This window comes from Ranitomeya variabilis, chromosome 2, assembly GCF_051348905.1.
Source record: "Ranitomeya variabilis isolate aRanVar5 chromosome 2, aRanVar5.hap1, whole genome shotgun sequence".
In the NCBI taxonomy this organism is placed as follows: Eukaryota; Metazoa; Chordata; class Amphibia; order Anura; family Dendrobatidae; genus Ranitomeya; species Ranitomeya variabilis.
In genome coordinates, this window is record NC_135233.1 from 152,049,272 (window position 1) to 152,067,596 (window position 18,325).

Consider the following 18,325-nt stretch of genomic DNA (forward strand, 5'->3'; position numbering starts at 1 on the left):
AATCTGAATAATATGGTGTATTGCCAATTTTGTTTTCATTAACTAGTTTATTTATTAATTGAGAATAACATATAGTTACAACATTTCTAAATATAACCAAAGAGGTAGTTTTCATTATAATGGTACAGACCATAGTAATACTGTAAAAAATGTTCAAAAATATCAAGACAATATGTTAACGTCAAGTCACATATCAATATACCCATTTTTTTTTATAAATGTATGACATATTAACAAATTGTTCATTAACTTCTTGCAATCAAAATGGGCTTTGTCAAGCTTGACAAAGGAAATAAAAGAACTAAAAGGGAAGAGGAAGCGAAGAGCAAGGTTTGTGAATCCACCCAGATTCAGGTATGTACAAGTACAATATATGGCGTCTTCATCACGACAGAAGGACTGAGGAGTACTCAGGGGAATCTCTGAACAAAATCCATCCTTGCTAAGTACGGAAAAAGTTATCTGAGCTAATTTTATTATTAGCAGAGAGTCTTTCCATTCTCCACAAAAATCCATTTCAAGAGACCATTCTTGGATAGATGGAGTGTCTCTAGAACGCCAGGGTCTGGGAATGACTGTTCTAGTGGTGGATAAACAGTGTCTCAGCAATCCTCTTTTAATAGATTTAAAAGACTCTAGAATCATAGAAAGTCTGATCTGGGGAGTTCTAGATGATGATTCCCCAGTAATGTGTTTGTGAACATCAAAGACTTTATTCTAGAGGCTACTTATTTGAGGGCATTCCCACCAGATATGAAGCACAGTGCCTTCAGCATTTTCACATCTCCAGCATTTATTGGAAATAGAGGGAAATATCTGATGAACATCCGCTGGGCAACCATACCATCTAGTTATGATTTTGTAGTTTTTTTTTTCTAGAGCTTTACAAGTCAATGGAAGTCTGTGTGCAAAAGAAAGTTTTTTTCCATTGCTCCTCCGAGAAGGTCATCCCAATCTCTCTCTCCCATTCTTTCTTGAAACATAGGAGCTCTGTATTAGGCCGGAGTCACACTACCGTATAATACATTCAAGTGTTATGCGATAAAACATTGTATAGCACTCGGACCAGTATTCTTCTATGGGGCAGCTCACATCACCATTTTTTTCCTCATCAGTCTTCAGTGTGCGAGTGAAATCACAGCATGCTGCCATTGTTACGGGCACTCAGCCGAGTCTCTGCTCACTCGCAGCCATTCCTGAAAAACCTCAACCCATCTTGCCCAAACACACTGCACAAAAAAACTTCATGCACTTCCAAAAACTACTTGCTTTTTATCTGCTTACTCCTACTGATTTCGGGGGACATCTCCCCCAACCCCGGTCCCCCATCCCCCAACCTCAACCGCTACCCTACCTCATATCAAAACCATTCTAACTTTATTAATATTACTTGCACTCCCTCATCTCCTTCTTTTAATTGTGCCATTTGGAATCCACGGTCTGTATGTAACAAGCTTCCTTTCCTGCACAACTACTTTGTGAACAACTCTCTGAATCTGTTGGCCCTCACTGAAACCTGGAACCAGGACTCTGACACTGTCTCCCCTGCTGCCATTTCCCATGGTGGCTTACAATTCTCCCATTCCCCGAGACCCACAAACAGACCTGGTGGTGGAGTCGGCATACTCTTGTCCCCACAATGCACGTTCCAGGTTAAACCCCCAGTTCCATCACTCTCATTCCCTTCTTTTGAGGTCCACACCATCAGGCTCTTTCGTCCCCTCTCCCTCAGAGTAGCGGTCATATACCGGCCCCCAGGCTCACCCACTTCCTGGACCACTTCTCAGCCTGGATGCCGCACTTCATATCCTCAGAACTACCAACCTTTATTCTGGGAGACTTCAACACCCCCATTAAGAGCCCCACTTCCACATCTGCATCCCAGCTTCTATCACTAACCACTTCTCTAGGCCTCTCACAGCTCTGAACCTCTGAAACACACAAAGGCGGTAACACCCTGGACCTTGTCTTTGTCCGGCTCTGTTCAATCTCCTACCTAGATAACTAACTGCTTCCCCTCTCTGACCACAACATTCTATCCTTCACACTCACAATTCCTCGCCCACCCCAGCACTCTCCTACCTACCACACATTCCTGAAATCTAGATGCCATTAATACACTTTCAGACTCCCTACACTCGTCATTGTCCCCAATCTCTTTTTTTCCTGTCCTGAGCTGGCTGTCCATCACTACAACGACACTCTTAGAAGCACCCTGGACCATGTAGCTCCCCTCACCCTCAGAACCTCCAAACACAGAGTGAAACAGACAAAACCAAAAAGAACCAAGGATCCCTAAAATTTAACCTTTATTAAGACAATTAAAAAAGACTCTATTGCTCATAAAAGGGGTAAAAAGGCATACAATGTACCTACACCACCCTATATAATACTCTGAATAAATACTGCCTAGCAGTGGAGGTAGGCACCCTACTTTACTGCAGTCGGCGCCCCCACTCCTCGGCGGCTCACCCTATTGATACCCTAATAAATGCCTATAATAATAGAAACCTGGTGAGCCCTAGGTGCAATCCCTGAAAGACCAACTGCCTAACAGTGGAGGTAGACACCCTAATTTGCTGCGGTAGGTGCCCCCACTCAACGGTGGCTGACCCTAGGGTCCCTCATAAACCCTAAAAATAGGATAGACAAAAGATGATGTCCCCAATACACCATTGGTGCCCGTATTATAAATACAATTCACACTATTTGTTTTTGTTTTACTAATTTTTTCTGGTTATTTTTTCATTTTTTTCCTTTTTTCTTATTTCTTATTTCTATTATTATAGGCATTTATTAGGGTATCAATAGGGTGAGCCGCCGAGGAGTGGGGGCGCCGACCGCAGTAAAGTAGGGTGCCTACCTCCACTGCTAGGCAGTATTTATTCAGAGTATTATATAGGGTGGTGTAGGTACATTGTATGCCTTTTTACCCCTTTTATGAGCAATAGAGTCTTTTTTAATTGTCTTAATAAAGGTTAAATTTTAGGGATCCTTGGTTCTTTTTGGTTTTGTATTTCTCTAGGATTCCGAGCTATCTGAGTTTGGTTTTTTGACAGAGTGAAACAGCCCTGGCTCACATCGCAAACCCGATTTCTCCAGCGATGCTCTAGGAGTGCTGAACGCTTATGGAGCAAAAAACACGCATACCAGAAGACTTCATACACTTCAAATTTATGTTAAGGACCTATAACTCTGCCCTTCACCTCGCCAAAGAGTCCTACCACACCACCCTGATCACCTCACTATCCAACAACCCCAAGAAACTTTTTAACACCTTTCACTCCCTCCTCAGGCCAAAAGCACAAGCCCCTATCACAGACATTTGTGCTGATGACCTGGCTTCCCACTTTATAGAGAAAATAGACAATATCCGTCAGGAAATCCGCTCCCAGACACCAAGTGCAATGACTCCCATCCCTCCCTGCATCTCCTATGGCTCACTCTCCAAATTCGATCCCATCACAGAAGAAGTCTCCAAGCTCCTCTCCTCTTCTCGTCCGACTACATGCACCACCGACCCCATTCCCTCACACCTCCTCCAGTCTCTCTCCAGTCGTCACAACTCACCTAACTACAATTTTTAATCTCTCCCTCTCCTCTGGCATTTTCCCCTCCTCCTTCAAACATTGAATCATTACTCCATTACTAAAAAAACCACCCTCGACCCATCCTGCACAAACAACTACAAACCGGTCTCCAAACTCCCCTTCATCTCAAAACTCTTGGAGTGCCTGATCTACTCCCGCCTTACCCGTTACCTCTCCACTCGTTCCTTCCTAGACCCTTCACAGTCCGGTTTCCGCCCCCTACATTCGACAGAAACTGCACTCATCAAGGTAACCAATGACCATCTGACAGCAAAATATAATGGTGACCACTCTCTGCTCATTCTCCTCAACCTTTCTACAGCTTTTGACACTGTTGACCACCCTCTCCTACTCTCTAGGCTCCAGTCACTAGGCATTAAGGACACTGCTCTCTCCTGGTTCTCCTCCTACCTTTCTGACCGCTCCTTCAGTGTTCTGTACTCTGGCTCCACTTCATCTCCTCTTCCTCTCACTGTTGGGGTGCCTCAGGGCTCAGTCCTTGGCCCCCTTCACTTCTCCCTCTACACAGCCCCAATTGGACAGACCTTCAGCAGATTTGGCTTTCAGTACCATCTTTATGCTGATGACACCCAGCTATACACGTCATCCCCTGACCTTACCCGCGCTTTACTACAGAACGCCACTGACTGTCTGTCTGCAGTCTCCAACATCATGTCCGCTCTCTATCTGAAACTCAACCTCTCCAAAACTGAACTTCTTCTGCTCCCGCCTTCTACTATCCTCCCTAAATCAGACATTTCCCTCTCTGTCGGTGGGACCATAATAACACCCCGGCAGCAAGCACGCTGTCTGGGTGTTATGTTTGACTGCGATCTCTCCTTCACCTCCCACATACAATCTCTTGCCCGCTCGTGCCGCTTACACCTAAAGAACATCTCTAGAATCCGCCCTTTTCTCACCATGGAGACAACAAAAACCCTCACTGTCGCCCTAATCCACTCCCGCCTGGACTACTGCAATATGCTCTATTAATTGGCCTCCCCCTCACTCGACTTTCCCCTCTCCAGTCTATCCTTAATGCAGCAGCCAGGGTTGTCCATCTGGCTAATCGTTACTCAGATGCATCCGCTCTTCACCAGTCATTACACTGGCTGCCCATTCATTACAGGATACAATTCAAAGTACTTGTTCTCACCCACAAAGCTCTCCACAGTGTGGCACCCCCATACATCTCCTTCATTTCGGTCTATCGGCCTAGCCGACCGCTGCGCTCTGCAAATGACTTTCAACTAACCTCTGCACTAATCCGTACCTCCCACTCCCGTGCTGCGCCAATCCTCTGGAATGCTCTACCCCAAGATATTAGGACGATCCACAACTTGCATAGTTTTAGGCGCTCGCTCAAAACACATTTGTTCAGAGCGGCCTACCACGTTAACTAATCAAAGTCATTCTATGTTTGTGTGTGTAGACCATTCACTATCTCCATCTACCCCCCACCCCCTGAAGATGGCTGGACCATCATTGTAAGTACATCATTGTAAATACACACCTGTACTTTGTATCTCCCCCACCTCATTGTAGATTGTAAGCTCTCACGAGCAGGGTTGTCTTATTTTGCTTTATTATTGTATTGTTAACGTTGTTACCTATGACTGTTGTGTTTGAAACTGTTAAACTGTAAAGCGCTGCGGAATATGTTGGCGCTATATAAATAAAGATTATTATTATATAAGCCTATGGGTGTGAGTGAGACAACGCACATCACTCGGATATCATCCGGGTGATGTGCATTATACTCTGACCTCGGAAATGTAGGAGATGGAGAAATTAGTTTCTCCGCCTCCTCCGTAGCTGTGCTCTCATCCGCTCTGTGCGAGAGGCTCGGAGCACAGACGCATGACACTCGGCTCCCGCTCGCAGCAGAGTAGGAGCCGTGGGTCATTAGCATATCGCATCCCATGCTCTTGCATCGGATGCAATAGGCTAGTGTGACTCCAGCCTTAGTCTGAGATGACAAAATATAATATATTTGGGAGATCGTATGCTTGGGTGCAGCTTCTCCGATCAGCAGTCAATCAAACTGAGAAGGTTCGTATTTTAGCACAGAGAACGGCTGAAGGGAATCAATGAATGAACGGAACTGGAGGTATGAAAACCAAGGTATGGTTTGATCGGGGTTGAGAGCTTTAAGCTTGTTTAATGATGGTAGATTAATGACATGTGCAAGGACTTGATGAAGTCCACTTTTATAGCTGAAGACCAGGAATTTATTCATTTCAACTCCAGGGGGGAATTCTGGATTGTCAATGATCTGTGTTATAGATCCTGGAATCTTTAATTTTGCCAATTTTAAGATCTGTATAATGCCAAAGAATTTTGCGCTGATTTTTTTTCTTCTATGTGTAAATTAGTTTCTCATTCACATAGATTGTACTGAGGCTTCTTGCAGATTTTTGGTTTATAGTCAAACAGTGACCTACAGACAGATTGTAAAAAATGAAAACTACAAGAACTGCAATGGCTGCTTTCCAATTCTCCAACTCATCTCATCAAAAAGATTTAACCCCTTAACGACCGCCGATACGCCTTTTAACGGCGGCCGCTAAGGGTACTTAAACCACAGCGCCGTTAATTAACGGCGCTGTGGAAAAAGTGAATAGCGCCCCCCAGAGTCGGATTTTCTCTGGGGTCTCGGTTGCCGAGGGTAGCCGAGACCCCAGAGAACATGATTCGGGGGTTTTTTACCGACCCCCGAGTTGCGATCGCCGGTAATTAACCGTTTACCGGCGGTCGCAACAAAAAAAAAAAAAAACGCGATGTGCCGTTTAATTTCTCTGTCCTCCGATGTGATCGCACATCGGAGGACAGAGAAATAGGGTCCCCGATGGCCCCCAATAGCCCCCCGATACTTACCTACCTCCCCCGGTGCTCCTCGTGGGTCCCCATGGGCGCCGCCATCTTTTTTCCGGGAAAAGTGCGCCCGCCGCCCGGCACCCGGATGTTCTTTGGGGTCTCGGCTGCCGGGGGTAGCCGAGACCCCAAAGAACATGATCGGGGTCGGTTTGCACCGACCCCTGTTTTGCGATCGCCGGTAATTAACAGTTTACCGGCGACCGCAAGAAAAAAAAAAAAAAAGCGATCTGTATTTCTCTGTCCTCTGATGTGATCACACATCAGAGGACAGAGAAATAGGGGGATTCGGGGACCCTAACATACTCACCCGGTGTCCCTGGGTCCTCTTCTGTCTACTCCTGCCAGCCGGCTTTTTCCTTATGGCGGGCGCATGCGCAGTGCGCCCGCCATCTGCTGCCATCTGCCGGCCGGCAGGAGAAGACGAGTTGGGGCTAAAATTAGGGTTAGGGTTAGGGTTAGAGTTAGGGTTAGAGTTAGGGTTAGGGTTAGAGTTAGGGTTGGGGTTAGGGTTAGGGTTAGAGTTAGGGTTAGGGTTAGAGTTAGGGTTAGGGTTAGGGCTAGAGTTAGGGTTAGGGCTAGGGTTGGGGCTAAATTTAGGGTTAGGGTTAGGGCTAGGGTTAGGGTTTGGCTACTTTCACACTAGCGTTTTTTGGCCTCCGTCGCAATGCGTCGGAGAAAAAACGCATCCTGCAAAAGTGCTTGCAGGATGCGTTTTTTCTCCATTGGCTTGCATTAGCGACGCATTGCGACGGATTGCCACATGTCGCATCCGTCGTGCGACGGATGCGTCGTGCTTTGGCGGACCGTCGGCACAAAAAAAGCTACATGTAACTTTTTTGTGCGACGTGTCCGCCATTTCCGACCGCGCATGCGCGGCCGGAACTCCGCCCCCGCCTCCCCTCACAATGGGGCAGCGGATGCGTTGAAAAAACAGCATCCGCTGCACCCGTTGTGTGGCGCTTACAACGCTAGCGTCGGTACGTCGGCCCGGCACACTGCGATGGGCCGAGTATGACGCTAGTGTGAAAGTAGCCTTAGGCTTCTATCACACTTGTGTCGGTACGGGGCGGTCGCAATGCGTCGGCTCGACGTACCGACGCACGTTGTGAAAATTGTGCACAACGTGGGCAGCGGATGCAGTTTTTCAACGCATCCGCTGCCCAGTCTATGTCCTGGGGAGGAGGGGGCAGAGTTACGGCCACGCATGCGCGGAAATGGCGGACGCGACGTACAAAAAAAAGGTTACATTGAACTTTTTTTGTGACGACGGGGCTAAAGTTATGGTTAGGGTTGGGGCTAAAGTTAGGGTTAGGGTTGGGGCTAAAGTTAGGGTTAGAGTTGGGATTAGGGTTTGGATTAGGGTTGGGATTAGGGTTACGTTTGGGATTAGGGTTAGGGGTGTGTTGGATTTAGGGTTTTGATTAGGGTTATGGTTAGGGTTGAGATTAGGGCTGTTTTGGGGTTAGGGTTGTGATTATCGTTAGGGTTGTGATTAGGATTATGGATCGGTTAAGATTAGGGTTAGGGGTGTGTTGGAGTTAGGGTTGGAGTTATAATTTGGGGGTTTCCACTGTTTAGGTACATCAGGGGGGTCTCCAAACACGACAGCCAATTTTGCGCTAAAAAAGTCAAATGGTGCTCCCTCCCTTCTGAGCTCTGCCGTGCGCCCAAACAGTGGTTTACCCCCACATAGTGGGTACCAGCATACTCAGGACAAATTGGACAACAACGTTTGGGGTCCAATTTCTCCTGTTACCCTTGTGAAAATAAAAACTTGGGGGCTAAAAATCTTTTTTGTGGGAAAAAAAAATATTTTTTAATTTTCACTACTATGCATTATAAACTTCTGTGAAGCACTTGGGCATTCAAAGTTCTCACCACATATCTAGATAAGTTCCTTAGGGGGTCTAGTTTCCAAAATTTGGTCACTTGTGGGGGGTTTCTACTGTTTAGGTACATCAGGGGCTCTGCAAACGCAACATAACACCCACAGACAATTCTATCAAAGTCTGAATTCCAAAATGGCGCTCCTTCTCTTCCGAGCTCTGCCGTGCGCCCAAACAGTGGTTTACCCCCACATATTGGGTACCAGCATACTCAGGACAAATTGGACAACAACTTTTGGGGTCCAATTTCTCTTGTTACCCTTGTGAAAATAAAAACTTGGGGGCTAAAAAATCTTTATTGTTAAAAAAAAAATATTTTTTATTTTCACGACTCTGCATTATAAACTTCTGTGATGCACTTGGGCATTCAAAGTTCTCACTACACATCTAGATAAGTTCCATGGGGGGGTCTAGTTTCCAAAATGGGGTCACTTTTGGGGGGTTTCTACTGTTTAGGCACATCAGGGGCTCTCCAAACGCGACATGGCGTCCGATCTCAATTCCAGTCAATTTTGCATTGAAAAGTCAAATGGGGCTCCTTTGCTTCCGAGCTCAGCCATGCACCCAAACAGTGGTTTACCCCCACATACGGGGTGTCGGCGTACTCAAGACAAATTGTACAACAACTTCTGGTGTCCATTTTCTCCTGTTACCCTTGGTAAAATAAAAATTTGGAGGCAAAAAGATCATTTTTGTAGAAAAAATGCGATTTTTTTATTTTCACGGCTCTACGTTATAAACTTCTGTGAAGCACCTGGGGGTTTAAAGTGCTCACCACACATCTAGATAAGTTCCTTAAGGGGTCTAGTTTCCAAAATGGTGTCATTTGTGGGGGGTCTCCACTGTTTAGGCACATCAGCGGCTCTCCAAACGTGACATGGCGTCCGATCTCAATTCCAGCCAATTCTACATTGAAAAAGTAAAACGACACTCCTTCTCTTCCAAGCTCTGCGGTGCGCCCAAACAGTGGTTTACCCCCACATATGGGGTATTGACGTACTCAGGAGAAATTGCACAACAACTTTTGTGGTCTAATTTCTCCTGCTACCCTTGTGAAAATAAAAATTTGGGGGCAAAAAGATCATTTTTGTAGAAAAAATGCGATTTTTTATTTTCACGGCTTTACGTTATAAACTTCTGTGAAGCACTTGGGGGTTCAAAGTGCTCACCGAATATCTAGATAAGTTCCTTAAGGGGTCTAGTTTCCAAAATGGTATCACTTGTGGGGGGTTTCCACTGTTTAGGCACATCAGGGGCTCTCCAAACGCGACATGGCATCCGATCTCAATTCCAGCCAATTCTGCATTGAAAAAGTCAAACGGTGCTCCTTCACTTCCAAGCTCTGCGGTGCGCCCAAACAGTGGTTTACCTCCACATATGGGGTATTGACGTACTCAGGAGAAATTGCACAACAACTTTTGTGGTCTAATTTCTCCTGTTACCCTTGTGAAAATAAGAATTTGTGGGCGAAAACATCATTTTTGTGAAAACAAATGCGATTTTTTATTTTCACGGCTCTACGTTATAAACTTCTGTGAAGCACTTGGGGGTTCAAAGTGCTCACCACACATCTAGATAAGTTCCTTAAGGGGTCTAGTTTCCAAAATGGTATCACTTGTGGGGGGTTTCCACTGTTTAGGCACATTATGGGCTCCCGAAACGCGACATGGCGTCTGATCTCAATTCCAGCCAATTCTGCATTGAAACAGTCAAACGGTGCTCCTTCACTTCCAAGCTCTGCGGTGCGCCCAAACAGTGGTTTACCTCCACATATGGGATATCGGCGTACTCAGGAAAAATTGCACAACAAAATTTGTGGTTAAATTTCTGTTTTTACATTTGTGAAAATTAAAAAAAATGGTTCTGAAGTAAAATGTTTGCAAAAAAAAGTTAAATGTTCATTTTTTTCTTCCACATTGTTTCAGTTCCTGTGAAGTACGTAAAGGGTTAATAAATTTCTTGAATGTGGTTTTGAGCAGCTTGAGGGGTGCAGTTTTTAGAATGGTGTCACACTTGGTTATTTTCTATCATATAGACCCCTCAAAATGACTTCAAATGAGATGTGGTCACTAAAAAAAAATGGTGTTGTAAAAATGAGAAATTGCTGGTCAACTTTTAACCCTTATAACTCCCTAACAAAAAAAAAAAATTGTTTCCAAAATTGTGCTAATGTAAAGTAGACATGTGGGAAATGTTATTTATTAACTATTTTTTTTCTCTCTGATTTAAGGGCATAAAAATACAAAGTTTGAAAATTGCAAAATTTTAAAAATTTTCGCCATATTTCCATTTTTTTCATAAATAATCGCAAGTAATATCGAAGAAATGTTACCACTAACTTGAAGTACAATATGTCACGAAAAAACAATCTCAGAATCAGTGGGATCCGATAAAGCGTTCCAGAGTTATAACCTCTTAAAGTGACACTGGTCAGAATTGTAAAAATTGGCTCGGTCATTAAGTACCAAATTGGCTCTGTCACTAAGGGGTTAAGATGCCTGGTTGTGGTGTAAGAGAAAAAAAAAAACATTTTATAAATGCCTAGTCGCTCCATTGCCTACAGGGCTGTCATCTGCTGTCATGATGATGACGGGACCACTGCAGCCAATCACTAGTCATAAACAGGATATCAGCATGTATGATAGGTGAATGTAGCTACCAACTATTATTAGCTCATGTTCACTAATTCCCTTTAAAATAGAAGGAATTTACTGACAGAACTGAGAGATGTGGTCAATGTTCACACCAGCCTGTTCTCATGAGCATATGTTATGGATGCAGACATGAATGTGATTGTAAAGCTTTCTCTAAAATCTTACATATGCAAATCTTCTTTACTGTACTGGAATACTGACCTTATAAAATATGAATGACTTCTGCAAGCAAATGGTTTCCTAAATAATTGATACTTTATTTTTCATGTATTTTTTTACAGATGCTTTGTGTTCAGATGAACACATAGTCACACCTCTTCTGAATATACACAGCACCTGCACCGGTGGCCATGTATCAGGGTATGACCTCATTCAGACAACAGTGATTTTTCTCTAATGAAAAAATAAAAGGACCGATTTTCATCAATGTTTGGATCAGATTCATCAGTGATTTTCTCATATGTTTAAAAATAAATAAACTAAAAATTGCAATACTTCAACTACCTCCTACAAAACTAAAAAAGGTAACCACATAGATTACACAAAGATAACATTGGCTGTCAACCTGTGACTTTCATGGGCCCATAGATTTGTGTGGGAGATTTTGAACACATAAAAAACAGACATGTTACGGTACCTTTCTGTTTATTTTGTGAACCACTCAGTCCACCAAAAACCATAGCTCCAAAGATTACAATAGGTTTGTGTTCAATTCATGTTTTACATGGATAAAAGAAGTGTATGTGAAAAATGAATATCTAAATAAGGCCTTATACATTCAAGCAAATAAGGTAGCACACTGTAGTGCTAAAACATGCAAACATGAAACATGAAAATTTACCTGCATTACTGCACTAGAAATATGAAAAATTAGAGCGTTTAGTGCATAAAAAAGGCCAATTTTATGTGTACCTGGTAGCCGCTTTACGGCATCTCTCTTATACCAGGTCCTACGATTTCCTTCCTCACTGAGAGTAAACGTCTCCATCTGAATGGGTACCTGTGAAAACCTCTTGTGAGACTACCATTCTCTCTCTCTGTGGAGGGGTATTGGACCTGCTGTAATTAAAACACCTGTGACTAGGAGGCGGAGTGCTCGGTCAGAAAGCGCTAAACGCTCTCATTTTTCATATTTCTAGTGCAGTAATGCAGTTAAATTTTCATGTTTCATGTTTGCATGTTTTAGCGCTACAGTGTGCTACCTTATTTGCTTGAATGTATAGGAGTTGGCGACTCTAGGTTTAGCACCTGTTCACACTTAGTCTATGTATGGATGTGACGGTCAGTTTTTTCAAATAAATAAGGCCTTAGACCGGAATAAGTATATTATTTCCTAGAATTTTATAAAAAAATTCCAATTACTCATCTTGTGGCAAACAACATATTCATCGATATAGGGCTGATTTTCCAAATACTTGACACCATTTTTCTACAGGACATCATGCACTACAGCCAATGCCAAGATTCGATCTGTCCCCCTTTCGTGATTTGACTGCAGAACTGCTTCTTTATAAAGGTATATGTTCTTTATGAATGTAGGATTCATATTGTATTTTTGGTCGATGCTTCGTATTTATGCTGGGAAAAGCTCCCGACTTACGTGCACATAGGCCTTCATTAGCCTGGCAGAAGCAAAAAAGTGTCCATTTTTCTTGTGTCGGGTTGTACAAGCCAAAGAGTGGCAGTTTACAAGCTGGGGAACATTCCAACCACAACGAGCAATTGATAATATGATTATTTTCATGCTGGATTAAATATCACTGTAGCAGATGTTTCACTTGTTTCTCAAGTGACTGACAGCCAGCTTAAGCAGACCAACTGTCAGGAAGGAGCATTTCTATGAAAATTGATATGACGATTATTGGCTGGGGTAAATGGGCCATTAGCGCCGCCTTCCCCAAACTAGAAGCCATGTTGTGAGTATATGCTTATCTTGCTTCTGATTAGTTTAATCAGATAGCTCCAGACATTAATGTGTGGAGTGGTAGCCCACCTTTCTCGCCCCCAAATCCCAAAACTAGACTGTTCTGTGTTTAACACACAACCCGCAGGCAGAGAAATGCCTCCTTCCCTGCTGCACACAATTCCTGGTTGCCTGATATACCTATTTATCAATACACAATATACTGACTTACATGGTCCACCCATAGAATATGCTCATTAAAATAGTAAAAAATCTATATATTAATGTAATTAAGAATTTCCACTCATCATACAGTTCTGCCGTTACACAAGATTGTCACAAAGAACATTATTTTAGCTTTCCAAATCTTCAAATAACAAATGTGTCTAATCTCCAGAAATGCTAGAAAAGCAATGTACGATAAAGTGTACAATAATAAAGGACACGTAAAAAGAAACATAAACAGAATGAATGCGGAAGTGCTCCAATAACCTTGTGCCAATGATTTATCTCATCCTGACATCCTCAGAAGTGAGTATTGATTTTTCTGCTGGCCTCAGCACACGGCCTCTCCATAAACAGACTTCAGTCTATACAGCACAGTATAATGGACGACTCTTTATAACACAGACTGAGACGTTTTCACATGTATTCTTAGTTTTCTTCAAGGTTGTTATGTCTGGAGCTTTTATATAAATTCTTAGGGCCTGTGCACACGTTGCAGATTTACTGCATTTTTGTCGCATTTTCTTTTTGCATAGATTTGTCAAAAACCTAAAGCCAGCAAAGTGAATGAGAATCCTGAAGTCTCATGCACACGCTGCATATTTTTGTCTTGCAGATTTTAATCTACAGTATGTCAATTATTTCAGTGTTTTTGCTTCAGATTTCACTCACACTAATGAGTGAGGAAAAATATGCACCAAAAACACATGTTAAAAACGTAGAAAAAAACAGTCCTATTATATGCAGAGTTTTTCCTGGCAATAGATCCAGAAATGTCTGCACCAAATATGGAAAGTGTGCGCATAACCTTACACAGACAAGGTATTATTCCAATGTATGGGCCCTGGTAATGCGATAAAATATTGATTTTTATTTAATAGCTTGAACTGAATTTGGGGCTAGTTCTATGTGATTATGATGGTACATGTAAGCTTTCTCATTAAAAAAAACCCTATGTGTAAACAGGCCTTAAAGAGTGCTCCTCCTTACCACACTCCAACGGACTGAAGCCCTAAAAAAGCGGGATCCAGGGTATCAACCACCTTTAAAGCATACATCACTTTTGTGCTCTGACCTCATTTTCGGCAGTATCCACCTTATACAAGCAGGTACAAAACACAGTTGACTACATTGAGAAAAAGTCTAACAATGACAACAATTAGGTCAGACAGAATACAAGAGGAGTCAGACTGCTTAATTAAAGTCAATGGCCCCCCCATTGCGGAATACACCTAAATCTCAATTTTCAGGACTTCAAATGAATGCCCCGAATGAGCCACTGACGCGGAAATATAGGGTAAACCCGGCCTACGATTAATAAGTCATTACATATATCTATATTTTACTGTCTACCATTCACACAAAGTTATAACAAATGTGGACATATTGACTAACCAATGACTGTAACCTGACACAGAAAATCCGTCTTTGTACTCGTGTGATTTTGTATTCATAGTTGTGATTCACAATCAAACTAGCAAAACAATGTGTAGTATAAAAGGTATAAAGAAAGAAAACAGAGGACTTACCCCGAAGATACTGAAAAAATCCAGTAACCAGGTTAATTGAGGTGACCTTCCGAGAACCAACTTCTTTACACCAAGACATGATAGCTCCTTGGGAACTACTAATCCACCTACAGTTTTGTTGGACTTGTTAATAAAAAGCCCTTAATCTCAAAGAGCATGGTGGAAAAGATCTTTTCAGCTTCTGAGTTGCAGAATATTAAAGAAATCCTCGCCTTGTGTTCTCGGCAGCCAGCTGTAGTACAGTAGTGATTCCTCCTCTGTCTCCTGCCATCATGCTGCCTTCCTGATGTGCATTTCCATCTTCCTAAAGGACAACCAATCCCTTCTCTGGAACCTGTGATGTCAGTAACCCAGATAATGTATCCCATGCTCAGGACAGGCAGATGATACGCTGAAGGAAGCAGTGCTATCCAGACAAGCAGTGAGAGGCCGCAGCTTGTAGTGTATGGAAGGCAGGAAAGAAGGTAAGAAACCAAGACCATCTATAACCCCATCATCACCAGTATGACACTGTGGCTGTTGTGTCCACACATTGACCATGTGGCATTAGAACATGTCTTCCATCTGCCACTAATCACACTGCCATAGACACATTTCAGAAATTATAGTACACATACTATTAAATAATGTATGCTCCTACATAGGGGACCATACATGGAGCAAAACCCACTGAGATGGTCGGTAAGTCTATAGTGACAAAAGAACTATCCTCCGCTGCCTCTAGTTCAAAATTGACGAGTCAGGTTATATGTATAATGCTGCCTTTTTGACATTTGGATGACATCTGTAATTATACAAGTAAAAATGATACAAGATCAAATAGTATCCTATGTCACCAATTGTAATAGATCTGTCAAAAACAGGTGGGTCCCCATTGCAGTCCCATTTCTCTGCACCCATACAGTTTAAGTAAAACGGATCAGAGGAGTGCATGTTGCAACTTCATCCACGCAGACCATCGGATCATATGAAGCTCTCCATTCACTTGCAGAAGTCCATGTTCTGCCAAAACTCAGAACGCATATGGACCGAAAATACTCTGTCTCATGTGTGGAAATGTTTCACAAAGGTTTCATTCTATCCAATGCTGTAGTACAGTAAGGTAAAATCCACAGACCATGTTCAAGGCAGAAGTTTAACACCATATGTGAACAGAGCTTTACAGAAACAAAACTATTTCAGCTCTTTTCACAGCACGTTTAGGTTTCATGATTATACAGTGTATATTATATATATATATATATATATATATATATATATATATATATATATATATATACTAGCTGAAGAGCCCGGCGTTGCCTGGGCATAGTAAATATCTGTGGTTAGTTATAGCACCTCACTTCTCTTATTTTCCCATCACGCCTCTCATTTTCCCCATCACATCTTTCATTTTCCCCCTCACATCTCTCATTTTCCCCCTCACTTCTCTTATTTTCCCCCTCACTCCTCTCATTCCCCCCTAACACTTGTCATTTCGACCTCACATCTGTCATTTTCCGATCACTCCACTATTTTCCCTCACTCCTCTCATTTTGCACTCACACCTTTTCATTTTCACCTCACACCTCTCATTTTCACCTCAGTATATACATGTTTGTCATCTCCCTTATATATAGTATACATCTGTATGTCATCTCCTGTATATAGTATATACCTGTATGTCATCTCCCCTGTATATAGTATATACCTGCTGTGTGTCATCTCCCCTGTATATAGTATATACCTGTATGTCATCTCCTCCTATATATAGTATATACCTGTATGTAATCTCCTCCTATATATAGTATATACCTGTGTGTCATCTCACCTATATATAGTATATATCTGTGTGTCATCTCCTCCTGTATATAGTATATACCTGTATGTCATCTCCTCCTATACATAGCATATACCTGTATGTCATCTCCTCCTGTATATACTATATACCTGTAGGTAATCTGCTCCTGTATATAGTATATACCTGTGTGTCATCTCCTCCTATATATAGTATATACCTGTATGTCATCTCCTCCTGTATGTAGTATGTACCTGTATGTCATCTCCTCCTCTATATAGTATATATCTGTGTGTCATCTCTCCTGTATATAGTATATATCTGTGTGTCATCTCCTCCTGTATATAGTATATACCTGTGTGTCATCTCCCCTGTAAATAGTATATACCTGTGTGTCATCTCCTCTTGTATATAGTATATATCTGTATGTCATCTCCTCCTGTATTAGACCTCGTTCACACGTTATTTGGTCAGTATTTTTACCTCAGTATTTGTAAGCTAAATTGGCAGCCTGATGAATCCCCAGCCAACAGTAAGCCCACCCCCTGGCAGTATATATTAGCTCACACATACACATAATAGACTGGTCATGTGACTGACAGCTGCCGGATTCCTATATGGTACATGTGTTGCTCTTGTAGTTTGTCTGCTTATTAATCAGATTTTTATTTTTGAAGGATAATACCAGACTTGTGTGTGTTTTAGGGCGAGTTTCGTGTGTCAAGTTGTGTGTGTTGAGTTGCGTGTGGCGACATGCATGTAGCGACTTTTGTGAGATGAGTTTTGTGTGGCGACATGCGTGTAGCAACTTTTTGTGTGTCGAGTTGCATGTGACAGGTTAGTGTAGCAAGTTGTGTGCAGCAAGTTTTGCGCATGGCGAGTTTTGCGCGTGGCGAGTTTTATGTGTGGTGCCTTTTGAGTATGTGCAAGTTTTGTGTGAGGCAACTTTTGCATGTGTTGCAAATTTTTGTGCATGTGGCAATTTTTCCGCGTGTGCAAGTTTTGCGTGTGGCGAGTTTTCCATGAGGTGAGTTTTGCACGTGTGGCGAGTTTTGCATGTGGAGAGTTTTGCGCGTGGTGAGTTTTGAGTGGCGACTTTTGTGTTTCGACTTTTATGTGGCGAGGTTGGTGTATGTGTGGTGAAATGTGCGCTGAGGGTGGTATATGTGTTCGAGCACGTGGTAGTGTGTGGCGCATTTTGTGTGTGTGTTCATATCCCCGTGGTGGTGTGGTGATTATCCCATGTCGGGGCCCCACCTTAGCAACTGTACAGTATATACTCTTTGGCGCCATCGCTCTCATTCTTTAAGTCCTCCTTGTTCACATCTGGCAGCTGTTAATTTGCCTCCAACACTTTTCCTTTCATTTTTTCCCCATTATGTAGATAGGGGCAAAATTGTTTGGTGAATTGGAAAGCGCGGGGTTAAAATTTCACCTCACAACATAGCTTTGACGCTCTCGGGGTCCAGACGTGTGACTGTGCAAAATTTTGTGCCTGTAGCTGCGACGCCTCCAACACTTTTCCTTTCACTTTTTCCCCATTATGTAGATAGGGGCAAAATTGTTTGGTGAATTGGAAAGCGCAGGGTTAAAATTTCGCCTCACAACATAGCCTATGACGCTCTTGGGGTCCTGACGTGTGACTGTGCAAAATTTTGTGGCTGTAGCTGCGACGGTTCAGATGCCAATCCCGGACATACACACATACACACATTCACACATTCAGCTTTATATATTATATATATATATATATTATATATATATATATATATATATATATATATATATATATATATGTATATATACATACTGTATACTGTATACAGTGGGTATGGAAAGTATGCAGACCCCTTTAAGTTTTTCACTCTTTGTTTCATTGCAGCC

At 42.6% G+C, this 18,325-nt stretch overlaps 1 protein-coding gene across 4 annotated transcripts in view; it reads right to left on the reverse strand.

Moving 5' to 3' along the window:
• Positions 1-18,325, reverse strand: part of SYNE1 (spectrin repeat containing nuclear envelope protein 1) — a 667,130-nt gene that overhangs the window by 501,110 nt on the left and 147,695 nt on the right. Inside the window, exon 1 of one of the 4 annotated variants that reach the window (XM_077283087.1) lies at positions 14,665-14,949. The exons of the other annotated variants lie outside the window; for them this stretch is intronic. Coding sequence (XP_077139202.1) covers positions 14,665-14,743 — 79 coding nt within the window. The 5' untranslated portion in view covers positions 14,744-14,949. Of the gene's footprint in view, positions 1-14,664; positions 14,950-18,325 lie in introns of those variants that run through there. 4 annotated transcript variants of the gene reach the window in all.